We start from the raw sequence: 13,621 nt of genomic DNA, 5'->3' as shown, positions 1-13,621 counted from the left end.
TTTATTAATTTTGCTGATAGCCGAGCCGACCGGGCTAGCCGAGTGGGTAAAGTACCTGCCCGGCAACCCAAAGGTCGCGGGTTCGATTCCCGCCTCGGGCTTGGATCAAAGTACTGCAAAAACCTTGGGAGGTGCAATATGGCCACAGAAGCCGATGCGCCAACAACTACCAAATCAAAATCAAAAGCTGATAGCCAATAAATTGTAAGTTTACAAATTTTTTATTAATTATAACTGAGATATTTTTCGGTAGCCCTTATATAATGTTGAATAATTCGCCTATTACCAAAATGAAAAGGAAAGCGATTTCTTTGGAACTTAAAATTCAAATTTTAGATCATCTTGCAAATGGACAAGGGGCTACGTCTGTAGGAAAGCATTTTGGTGTACATGAAGCTACCATAAGAACTATTAAGAAAAATGAAGCTGCAATTAGAAATTCGGTATTTTCTGTAACAAAAGTAAGTGTTAATTCATCATCATATACAAGAGATATTGTAAAGGAAAAAATGGAAAAGGCTCTGGTAATATGGATAGAAGATCAGTCACAAAAAAGAGTACCAGTAGATGGAAATGCTATCAAGCAAACAGCACTAAGAATTTACAGACAGATTAAAGAAAAGGAGCCAAGCACTTCATCTCAGTTAAACAGAAAATATGAATTTTCTGCGAGTACAGGTTGGATGACAGGGTTTCTTAAAAGGAATGCTCTTCATAATATAAAAATTAAAGGTGAAACTGGATCTGCAGATGAATCGGCTGCTAAAGAATTCCCGCAGGAACTTTCAAAAATTATTGAAGATGGAGGATACACTCCTGAACAAGTGTGGAATGCAGATGAAACTGGTTTCTTCTGGAAACGAATGCCGAACAGAATGTATGCAGCCAAATAGCAGAAAACTGCTGGTGGTTTTAAGGTAGCTAAGGATCGTGTGACCTTATTATTTTCCTCCAACTCTTCAGGAGATCGTATGTTGAAACCACTGCTGGTATATCGAGCCCTAAACCCACGTTCAATGAAAGGTGTAGATATCAATAAACTGCCTGTTCACTGGATGGCAAACAAGGCCTGGGTGACCACTGCTATCTTTACAGAATGGTTCAACAAATGTTTCGTCCCAGAAGTCAGACTTTATATGAATTTGAAACGTCTCGAATTTCAAGTTCTTCTGATTCTTGACAATGAACCCGGCCATACTGTCTTGTAACACCCAAACGTACAAATTTTATTTCTGCCACCCAATACTACATCTTTGATACAATCGCTAGACCAGGGTATAATTGCGACAATTAAAACATACTACATAAAACGAATGTTCCAACACGTTTTGGACAAACTGAATGATGAAACACTAAGTCATTGATGTGTGGAAGAAATTCTCAATTATGGATTGTATCAATCAAGTTGGATTAGCATTAACTGAATTAAAACCAGCAACTTTAAATGCGTGTTGGAAAGCAGTTTGGTCACAATGTGTAAAAAGCAAAGATCCCATCATCCCTAATACGACCGAATTTCCCAACATCATTATAATGGCACACAAAATTGGTGGAGAAGGATTCGATGATCTATCGTTTGAAGATATTGATGAATTGTTAACCGACAAAGCCCTAAGCGAAGATGAAATATTAGAGGTTGTCCTTGGGACTCCTTATCCCACAGAATGTAGTGATAATGAAGAAAGTGATCCTGTTCTAAATGCAGATTTAATAAAAGGTCTGGAACTGGCCAGAAAATTAGGTAATCATTTTGTCAAACATGACCCTAATGAGGAACGCGCCGGGAAGTTTCAACTTGAACTGAAGTTGTTGACAGCCTCTTACAGAGAATTATATAACGGCCTAACCAAAACACAAACACAACGATTAATAACTGAATTCGTTCATAAAACCGGTGAAACATCAGCACCAGAAGAGACTCGTGCTGATTTTGCTCAAGAGATCACAGAAAGAATTTCATTAATAGAGGAAGACTATGTCTACAACATTTCTAGTGATACCAGTGATGTTCTAGTCGTACGCAAACGTATGCGCCGTTTATTATCAGAAAGTGAAAATGAATAAAATCTTGTTATGTGTAAAACAGATTTTTTTTGCTCATGAAGAATTTTTTTCATTTCATATGCATACAAATTTACTTTAATACATTCTCATTACATATTATTACATGTGTATTTTGTTGAAATAAAATAAAAAGCTTAAAACGAATATTTTTATGTGTTTTTTTTTTAAAACACATAAAACACACATTTTTTAGATCCGGAACCAATCTTATTTTCTTCCATAAATAAAATGTCTTTTTTACACATATTTTTCAGGAACGTATGTATCATGTAAAAACAGAATTAGGTATATATAGGCACCTCCGTAGCCAGGTGGGAAGGAGCAGCAGTGTGTAGCACACGCTTCTTGATTAGACCGGGGTTCAAGCCCATCGCCACCAAAGAGGATGCAGAAAGTTCAGGGAATGGCCACCACATATTCCCGGAGCAATATGGCCTTAGTTGCTAATGCTCCTAAAAACCCAATAACAACAACAACTGTACCATATAACAGGCAAGGCGGATAATAATTAAATTCATTTTCAACTTTATTTTTAATTCTACCTTCCTGAATGCATCATACATTGGCAGTTAAAGGAAATAAGTCTCAAAAAAAGTGCATAGCAATTGCTGATATAACTTATTACATCTGTATTTATTTTAGGAATTCCATTTTTCCAAAATCAGTTATTTTTTTTGTCCTCTCCTTGTTCCCGTTATATATATGAGGTCAGGGTTTTTACTGTTTTGGCATTAAATTTTTACGGCCGGATGCCCTTCCTGGCGCAAACCCTCACCCTTTATTCGGGCTGGGGATATGCGGTAATCATTCCCTGACCTCCTGCATCCTTCGTATTTGGTAGTCATGGGCTTGAACTCCGATCTAATCAGGAAGCATGTGCTATGCACTGCTGCTCCTGTCCAGTTGTTGTTGTTATTGGGTTTTTTAGGAGCATTAGCAACTAAGGCCATATTGCTCCACGAATATTATTTTTATTATTATTAGCTATATGGTGCAAGGAAGCCTGAAGCTTATGCTGCACCAGCCACAAAAAAAAAAAAAAAAAAAATTCTCTGAGTTACCCTGTGAGAGAGAGAGAGAATGATGACATCCAGCTCAGGACCCTGGGTGTGCCAAGCCCATACTCACCAGATGTGAGCCCCCAGGGATATGCGGTGGTCATTCCCTGAATTTTCCGCATCATCCATGTATAGTTCAGGGAATGACCACCGCATATTCCCAGAGCAGTATGGCCTTAGTTGCTAATGCTCCTAAAAACCCAACAACAAGAACTGGACAGGAGCAGCAGTGCATAGCACATGCTTCCTGATTAGATCGGGGTTCGAGCCTGTCACCACTAAATACGGAGGATGCGGAAAGGTCAAGGGAATGACCACCGCATATTCCCAGATCAATATGGCCTTAGTTACTAATGCTCCTGAAAACCAAATAACAAGCTGCTCCTGTCCACCTGTTTACAGAGCGCCTCCCCCCCCCCAAATCAGTATTAGGGGTTTATACACAGCCAAATACAGCAGGCCCTTGTTATAACACTGTTCGCTTTACACTGATTAGCTATAACACTGATTAGCTAAAACTTTTATATTATGACCCATATCTGACTATGACGCTCTTTTACAGATTGCATTTTCGGCATATTTAATGAAATTGTTTCATTTGATGGAGTCGATAGCTTAAAAATGAATAGCAAAACAGCATTAAAACCTTTCCTACTCTCAGTGAAATTTTCTTGCATGCTAATTTAATTGCAGTACAGTGACTTGTTACATAGTTCTGAGATCAACATTTTAAAAAATGATCAAGTATATTGCTTGCAATATTTGCATTATATGCATTTATCCGAAGTCTAGTCATCACTCAGTACAGTGTTAGACATCGTGCATAACGGACAGTTTACTCGAACATTGTATCATAATTAATGCAACCAACACACATTTTCGAAGAGTTAATAATGGTGGATAAGAATGAAAAAGCAACAATGTCTGGATGCAGTACGAAGACTATAAATGTAAGAAAAAGACAATTTGAAAATTAAATTAAACGTTTTGAAGCGAATCGATTCCAGTCAATGACAAACAGATGCGTGCCATAATTTAGGACTGGCAAGTTTAACTGTAAGAACAATTATATAAAAAAAAAGAATTAATTTTAGCAGTGGGAAAGACAGCTGTTTCCACTGCAAGCAACTAGGGCTAGGCCAGCTATTAGGATTGTAATGGTGAGACTTTAACTAATTTTATTGAAGATAATATCCAACGCAGAATTCAGTTGTTAAATATTATAAAAAGAGAGAGAGAGAGATATTAGCCTATACGATGATCTGAAGAAAACTCACCTTAAAAAAAAAAAAAAATGTTGAATCATTTAAACTAGTAAAGGCTGGTTGAATAGATTTAAAATCCAGGGAGAAGCTGTAAGTGCAGATCAAGGAGCTGAAACTTTCAAAAAATAACTTTTTAAAATTATTGAAGAAGGGTATTATGTGTTATACTTCTCAATAAGTTTTTAACATAGATGAAGCAGGACTTTTTTGGAAACAAATGTCTAAAAGAAGTTTCATATTGAAAGAAGGCAAAAAAAAAAAAAAAAAATGCCAGGTTTCAAAACTTTATTGTTGGGTGGTAACGCTGTGGCGGATTTAAAATTAAAATCCCTTTTAGTTTACCAGGAAGAGGGCCAAAGTACAACCCAAAATCGACACATTTTTCATGATTAAATTCGTGATTTTAATTGGAATTTTAAGTTTAATTTTGATACATAAGTAGTTACCACATAATTATATACGTATGTAATGCAGAATATTTTGTATGTACAAATATTTGAATAAATATTTTGACCGACATTTGTGCATCTTTTCACTACCATTTATTATCGATTAAGAAATATCCTATGGGAATGCGGCGCTCGCTTAGCACGGGGATTCACTTAGCGCTCCGTTTTTCCAGAACGAATTATCAGGGGTCACCTGTAAACTAGAATAACAATTTCCAATCTAATATATAATCATTTTTGGAAATTGTATTCATTTTGTCTGGATGACACTGTGGTTCCCCCCAGTAACAGAGGCATTTTCTGAAAGCCTAAATCACTAATATTGTTTTATAGAACTAGCATTACTAAAAAGACAAATCTGTTATAGCCTAAAACTTTGCTGTGCAGTGTTGTGCTATCTGTTTCAAGACCTTGTCTCATTTGATGATGAGGTGGCCTTTATTAATTTCAGTAATCTGAAAATATAACTAAATCAACTTCTACTTTTTTATCTGATTTTAACTGTTGGAAATGTAATTAATTTATTGATACAGTAGAGTGTCAAATCTGAACATAATAATTTGAAACATTTATTATCCGAACAAGCTAACATTTATTTATGTACTTTATTTTTTTATGTTGGTGTCATAAAATAATTGCAGTAAGCGCCGGTTATTGTGATGAGTTTTGTGAATTGAATTTTGATTCTAGTGAATGGCAATTCTAATAAGCCAAAAATAGGAGGATTGTTGTCCACAGGCTATAAAAATGAAGATATAAATAAAGCACAAATTTACACCTTTTTTTTCTCCCCCCCCCCCCCCATTGTCAATTATACGTGCAGTACTAACTAAACATAACACTTTGTAATCTGATATTTCTGTTCGCGGACATTTTGGGGGGGGGGGGTTGTAAAAGCTGAAACAGTAAAAAAAGATGAGTCAATCAATAACAAAAGGAAGCAGAAATTTTTAACAATTGAATTTGAAGATTGAGATTTTTAAACAGACTTTCAAAGGGAGAAAGTGGGTCTTCGTTAGCAAAATTTTACTAGGTTGGAAAGTCAACCATAACAGACATTACAAACAAGAAGGAAAAAATTTTAAAAGTTCGCATCGAAACTTGATTTAGATGGTGCGAAACAAAAGAGAAAAACTATGAGAATGCTAATGATCCATCCCTCGAAGATGCCATTTCTTTGTGGTTCACACAAAGACTAAGTTTAGGAGAATCCATATCTGGACCTTTTGTTGTGTGAAGAGGTGCTAGATTTTAACAAAAAAACTTGGATGATCCCTCAGATTTTAAAGCTAGTGTTTTTATTTCTGTACTTACTAAACTTTTTTAGTCTCTAGAACAGTATTTTTGATTAAGTTTGAAAATCTGAACAAATCAGAAATCGAACTACTCCCAGTCCCAATTAGTTTGGATTATCAGTGCTCTACTGTACATGTTTTATTAATGTTATGGATTATGTACATTGGAGGGCCAGAGTTAGCCCTCCAATGTACGTAATCCGGCCCGCAGTTGCCGTTTATTATATCTATTTTTGGATTAATGGAATTTCTGATGTAAATTTAGAAAATACTCTTGTGCATTGCTATGACAAATATCGAATTACTGATAAAAATAAACAGTACCCAAAATTCAGTGTCAATATTATAAAAATAAAATACTGCAATTTTTGTTACAGGAATTGTATTTGTGTTTTGTTACTATAATTGTATTTTTGTAATTTTATCTTGAATTTGTATTTTGTTTTTCTTAATAATAATTAAATTAATTATATGTACGAGTATGTATGAATATTACAATAAATAAAACTGTTTATGACAATTTTTTGATTATACACCATTTTAATAATCCTAAAAATCCTAAAAAAAACGTGGAGTCCTAAAAAAAAATTTGACCCTCGTGTACCTCACAGTCATTTTATATTGCCCGCTATTTATAAAGGTTGCCCACTCCTGTTATAGATAGACATTAGAATTTATTCAGAGCCCAGTAAAATCTAAAAAAAACAATTCATATAAGTTAAAATAATTCTGAATTAATCATAATTCTCCAAGACTAAAAATAAAGTTTAGGGCTTAATGCCTCAAACTACAGAATTTTACTAGACATACAAGTTAGTACAATGCATCATTTCTGTATGTAGTAAATTACTACAATTACTGAAGTTGGTGAAATGGCATCGTTTTCATCACATCTCATTGTGAATACAGTATTCACTACAGTATTCATCACATCTCATTGTGAATACAGTATTCACAATGAGATGTGATGGAAATGATGCCATTTCACCAACTTCTATGTCATACTTTTCAATTATGCAAATACAGTAGTGCAAAATAAAATGGTTGGACCCATTTGCAGAAAATTTGAGCCTACTGTTTAAAAAAAAAAGTCAGTCGTTTACCATTCACAAGAATCCAAGTTAATATAATCCATCTAATGAAATCCTTATTAACACCAAGATCATTATGACAACAAGAGTCTTCCTGAACACTCAGAAATTATTTTTTGGGCTCTAGTCTAAAAGAACTAACCATACCCCAAAGATACACATTGAGATTAATTCATTAAGACACTAGGCATCCAAGCTAGGAAAAATAAATCTCAGTACTGATCATTGCACTATAAGATACATAGCACCATGTAATTGAAGTTGGAATACCCCATACTACACAAGGCCATCTATTGATATAGAAGTCTAGAAGTCTGCCTGCAAAAAAAGTTTGTGTGAAGGCTGTTGTGTACATTGCATATTGGGGAGCAGCATCTGTAATGCTGTATAACAGAATTGAATTTCCCAGGAGCACCACTTTAATTTCTTAAATTATGTTGATAATGAGTTGCTTGTTGTCATTCAGGACCAGTGCGCAAAGGCTTGGAATAATTTGGTTGGTGTTCATATAGTATATAAAATATAATACCATAATACAAAAAAAAAAAAAAAAACCTTTTTTTTCCTGGAATAATAACTAACAGTGGTGGTTTTAACAATGCGATTGGAATATAAAGGAATTGGTGGTGTATTGGAAGAATAAATGCTGTTGGTGAAGGTATTTATTTTCATAATCATAAAAATATATTCTGGGAATTCAACTGTATTAGGTTGAAATTGAGTATTGCTTCATAATCTACAAAATTTGTAACAAACAAATATTAAAATTTTTTTTTGGAATTTTTGCATACATCAGTGACATCATTTTGAGCAACTCTGATTTTTTTTTTTCTATCTTAAGATGATTATCTTAGCTTAATTCAGTGATAATAACAGACATTGCAAAAGTTTATTTTTAGTTTAATATATAATCAGTTATGAAAGTACTTTTGAATAAGAAATGACATTAACCACAGTTGTCTGTTTACCTTTAATCTTTTTAACTTTGTGACTGTTATTGCTGATTTAATAGGATATTTACCTTTTCAGGATTATTTTGAAATTATAAAGAAGCCAATGGATTTATCAACAATCAAGCGTAAATTAGATACTGGACAGTATCAGGATCCATGGCAGTATGTCGATGATGTCTGGTTGATGTTTGACAATGCGTGGCTCTATAATCGGAAAACATCACGTGTATATAGATATTGTACAAAGGTAAGGAGTTTGATATATTTGTTATGTGAATTGTTTATATTGTTACCCAATGTTCAGGAAAATTGTCTAATATATATATATATATATTGGTGAATCGTACTGTCTTTATGTTATGAGAAAAGGAAGTAAATTATACTATTCATAATTCTCTTTGCTACTAATAAGTGGAAAACAAGAATGTGTAATATTTGTCTTAATTTCTCATTAAATTTTGTTTCTGCTTCATAGCAAATCTATTAGATATCATTCTTATTATCAAAGTGAATTTTCACGATGAATAAGAATTATAAAACACGTAATACACATAAATGACATCTGTTAGATATGATTCTATTAGATATCAGTTTTATGTGAAGTTCTGTTGTGTAAGTTCCACAGGACCAAAGTATTGTCATTTGTCTCTATTAAACATATAGCTGCAAAGCTGTAGTTTCTAACCTGTAATATACATCAGATTATCATGATATGTGCATACTCTTTGCAAAGTGGTATACCAAACAAATAAATGACACTTATTTGTTCATTAGTGGTATCAAAATTATAAAATAGACAGTTCAATAAATTTATGTTTTCAGGTGGATACATTTCTTGTATATTGCTGCACATATTAAGACCATGCTTTATTGGGGAAAAAGTGCCTTACGTGGACCTTTCTTATGGAAATCAAGGTGAACGTTCATGGTCAATAAGAATTATAAAACATGTAATAACTATGCACATTATAATCAAAATTAATATAAACACCGTGAATGTTTTTTTTTATGAAAAATTAATAAAAAATAAAATACAGAACTTAACTCACTGACTAATATATCGAAAAGATTATGGTGGTGGAGAGATGTGGAGTCCTGAATATCTTTCCAGCAAGGGTCACAAGAGTCTGCAATGGAATGTGTAATTGCAGTGTTCTTAAGAAGGTAAACTTGTTATGAATATTTGCTTTGTATATAGCAATAGAGGCATGTGATACAAGAAAGCAAGCGTATGAGCTTATGTAGCATCAGCCATAAAAAAAAAATTCACACAACCATTCCCGCTTAAAGTTTGTCCAGTTCCTTCTTGAATTTATTTAAGCTATCAACTTCCACAAAGACTGATGGAAGTTTGTTCCAGCAATTAACCACTGGCTACAGGCAAATTTCCACACATCTATTCTATAACTGCCTTCCCTCAATTTGAATTTATGCCCCTTTAGGTTCATAATCTGAGCAAGTGGAAGAATCCCATCAGAATTCAGCATGCTCAACCCATTCAAGGCCTTATATACCTCAATCAGATCACCTTGCAGGTGCCTAATCTCTAGCCACTGAAATTTGCAGAACTTAAGTCTCTCTTGGTAAGAGGATCCCTTCATTCTTCTCACCAATCTTGTTGCCCTTCTCTGTACATGCTCAAGCAAATCTACATCCTTCTTAAAATGAGGCCTCCAGATCTGTACGCAGTACTCAAGGCGTGGCCTGACCATTGCCTTATACAAAGGGATAATCAACTTCTTTTTCCTGCTAGCAAAATTCCTGTATATAATTGACAAAACCCCATGACCTGCTCTTGCAGCCTGTCTGCATTGCTCAGAAAACTTCATATGATTGCACAATTACTCCCAGGTGATTTTCATTTTCTACCACCCTAAGTGTAGTACCACACAGTTGGTACATTCCTCTGGGGTTACTTCTACACATATGCAGTATTTTGCATTTGTCAAGGTTAAACTTCAGTTGCCACTTCTCAGCCCATCTGCCCAAATTTTCTAGATCCTGTTGCAGTAGCACACTGCCATTACTGTCATTAACAACCCTGCCAACCTTTGTATCATCTGCAAACTTCGATATTATTAAACCTGATATACCTTCATCAATATCATCGATAAATATACAAAACAACAGTGGGCCCAATACCAAACCCTGTGGGACTCCACTAATAACATTAGTCCACAAAGAGCAGCATCCATTGATTACCACCCTCTGTCTTCTCCCACTCAACCACCCTTTTATCCATTGTAGCAGCTTATCCTTAATACCATTCTGCTCCAATTTGTACAGTAGTAGTCTCCCATGTGCAAGTGTCAAATATCATTGAATTCCCTGTAGATCTCCTTGTAAGGGATCATTAGAGCCACCAATTTGCTTTTAAATGTTAAATTAGACAACAAAGTATCTGAAACACCTTGTCAGCCAGAGTCATGTAAAAATCTCATTCCTTAAGAAATTTCCTAAAAACCTGAGAATTTCAAATCTTTCTTTTTTTTTTTTTACCCCACTTCCCTTGAGATCATTAAACCCTCTCCTCCTATATCATGTGCCAGACTTGCAATCCTCTGCAGTTCTTCCGATGAGATACCTTTTAGTTTTTCCCCTACATATAGCAACTTCCTCCAGTGTGCATTCCAAGTTGATTATTTAATTTCACATAGAAATTTCTTTGTATTTATATGCAGCGATGTGCCTTTTTCCAGTAATTGCTGGCTGATGTAAAGGAATCTGGTTGGGAGTTCTTGTAAATGTGCAGTGGTCATTATTTAATTTAATTTCTGATCTGCACCCACTATTGGATAAGGATCTCATTAACACGTTTGTTTGATAACTTGATCTCTGTAGCATCCACACAGATTTTTGGTTTTGATCTGACAGTTTTTTATTTTATTTTTTTCTCTTTGCAGCGCTGAATGAAGTGAATCAATAAAGTGGAATAAAGATCAGTGATTCCATTCCTCTTTCTTTGGGATCAGTGATTCAGTTCTTCTTTCTTTGGGAAAACACCCAAAACAATTCATGAAGAAATGGTCGTTGTTTATGGAGAAGACTTACCAGTTTAATGTTGTTGTACATTGATATAAACAGTTCAAATGTGGAAGAATCTCAGTGCATAATGAAGAATTCCCAGAATGCCAATCAACTGCTGTAACAGAAGAGTGTTGAAAAATTGAGACATTAATCCTAGAAGATTGGCATATTAGTATCAAAGAACTAGCTCCACTCCAGAGCTATAAATTAGTTCGGGTCTGTGGAGAACATGCATAAACAGTTGTATATGAGAAAAGTGTCCACCAGATGGGTTTCTGGACTTCTGATCCCATACCAGAAGGAAAGGACACAATGTGCACAAGAAATGTTATCGATATGCCAGGACAATCAAGTGGAGAAGTTTTTCACAGGTAATCACCATGGATAAAACTTGGACCAATCGCTATGATCTTGAAACTAAAATGTCAAAACAATGGAAGCATGCAGAACCCCCCCCAAGCAATGGTGCAGCCAAGTGCTGGCAAGGTGATACTGTCAGTTTTTTGGGAACATCATGGTGTAATACTAACTCTTTCTCTTTTGACATTACTATAATGGATTTTTGATAGCTGTTTGAATTTTTTTCCCTTTTAATAGCAAAATTGAGTTCAGATAGCCCAATCATTTCATATCAGTTTTTTTACTTTTATATAAATTAACTGTTATTTTTCATACAGTTAGCAGAAGTATTTGAACAAGAAATTGACCCAGTCATGCAGTCATTGGGATATTGTTGTGGTCGCAAATATGTCTTCCAGCCCCAAGTATTATGCTGTTATGGAAAACAATTGTGTACTATTCCAAGGGATGCCAAATATTGGAGTTACCAGAATAGGTTAGTATGCATGTTTAATTATATATTATTATTATTAGACATGGTTGTGTGACAAATTATCCTAAGACATCTCTGTATAAAATATCTCTAAAGTTTACCAGAGTGGTCAAATGACTGCATTAAAAATTGTCAGTTAAGTAACTGATCTTTTGCATATATAATGTGGCACAAATAAGACTGGTTCTTTTAAACCATTAAGTGGAGCTATCATTTTTTAGTAACTAATCTTTTACAATCATTAAAGTAATAATCAAAAGATTTGAGTGAACCCATTATTGGGGGGAGGTCCCAATCTAAAAGGAAAAACATGATGAACATATCACATTTTATTAACAGTCACAGTTTGACTCACCTTATTTCTGTTACACTGGATTGCCATCCATTTGGCCCAATAAATTACTGAATAAGAAAAACTTATGAGAAAATCTAACATACATGGTAAATATGAAGTTTATTAATCATATCTAGCCAGGTAAAAACTTGCATGCATACCCGCGAATGTTTAGGAATTGAAAATAGGAAAACCTTTCTTAAGAAATCTTAAGATTTACTAAAAAATTTACTGCAGAGTAATTGATTGCTGATGTGTAATTTATTGTTGCAGAATAATTAGATCAACAACTATTTCTATAATTGACTGTGGTATGGAAGTATGACTTTGTGTTGTTTATCATTATTGTTTAACTGTTTATCATTATTCTTTACATCGGCTGTGTTAGGGTTAAAAAAAAAAAAAAAGAGTAAGAACAGGTGCATGTATATTTGCATGTACACCAATGCTAGAAGTATAGCAAATAAATTTGATGAATTTGAAGTGCTGATCAAGACATAAAAGGTATTGATGTCTTGATCAAGATATTGTTGAGACATGGTGTCACACAGATATAAGCAGTGCCGAATTTTAATTTGGTAAGTACATTGTGTACAGAATAGGAAGGAAAGAGGGGATATGCTGTTATTTAAGAAACACAAAATCTGAGGAAATGCATCCGGGTTACATAAGCACTGGGAAAGCGAAAATTGAGAGTAGGAGTGAGTTATAGGCCAAGTGACCCTGATTAATACAACAAACAATTGTACAGAGAAATAGTGGGCCAGTAAATTAGAATGTCTTATATTGGGGGTTTTAACTTCCCTGATATTGACTGGAACTTGTAGGTTGGCACACTAGTCAGACTTTTGTGGATTTATTGGATGATTGTTTTTACAGCAGCATGTTTGAGAGGCAACCAGAGGGAATAATACTCTTGATCTGATTATCAGCAGTGATAATTTGGGCATTAAGAATTTGCAGATAAAGAAACCACTAGGTGGCAGTGATCACAATGTACTGATGTGGGATTTACTTAAAGATATAATTAGCATCATGGGTGTAAAGGAAAGGGTTTTTGCTTTCGTAAAGGAGTTTACAGTGGTCTCAGACAGTTTTTAAATTCTATACAGTGGGACCAACTGATGATGTTACCAACAGCAAATTCTAAATGGGAAACATTCAAAGAATTAATCTTGGAAGCTATTAGTCTTTTCATACCAACTAAGAATACTGTTTGAGATTTAGGCCTAAATGGATTTTAGATGAACTAA

At 34.5% G+C, this 13,621-nt stretch overlaps 1 protein-coding gene across 1 annotated transcript in view; it reads left to right on the top strand.

Annotated features, from left to right (window-relative positions):
- The window catches only part of LOC150079691 (histone lysine acetyltransferase CREBBP-like), a 487,331-nt gene that overhangs the window by 295,592 nt on the left and 178,118 nt on the right, over positions 1 to 13,621 (top strand). Inside the window, exons 14-15 of the mRNA XM_090384101.1 lie at positions 8,252 to 8,422; positions 11,880 to 12,037. Of these exons, the coding sequence (XP_090240227.1) occupies positions 8,252 to 8,422; positions 11,880 to 12,037 (329 nt within the window). The remainder of the gene's footprint in view (positions 1 to 8,251; positions 8,423 to 11,879; positions 12,038 to 13,621) is intronic.

Source organism: Mastigoproctus giganteus, chromosome 10, assembly GCF_048544385.1.
Source record: "Mastigoproctus giganteus isolate SK-2022 chromosome 10, ASM4854438v1, whole genome shotgun sequence".
In the NCBI taxonomy this organism is placed as follows: domain Eukaryota; kingdom Metazoa; phylum Arthropoda; class Arachnida; order Uropygi; family Thelyphonidae; genus Mastigoproctus; species Mastigoproctus giganteus.
The sequence above is the reverse complement of the archived record's forward strand: the minus strand, read 5'-3'. Positions and strand labels throughout refer to the sequence as shown.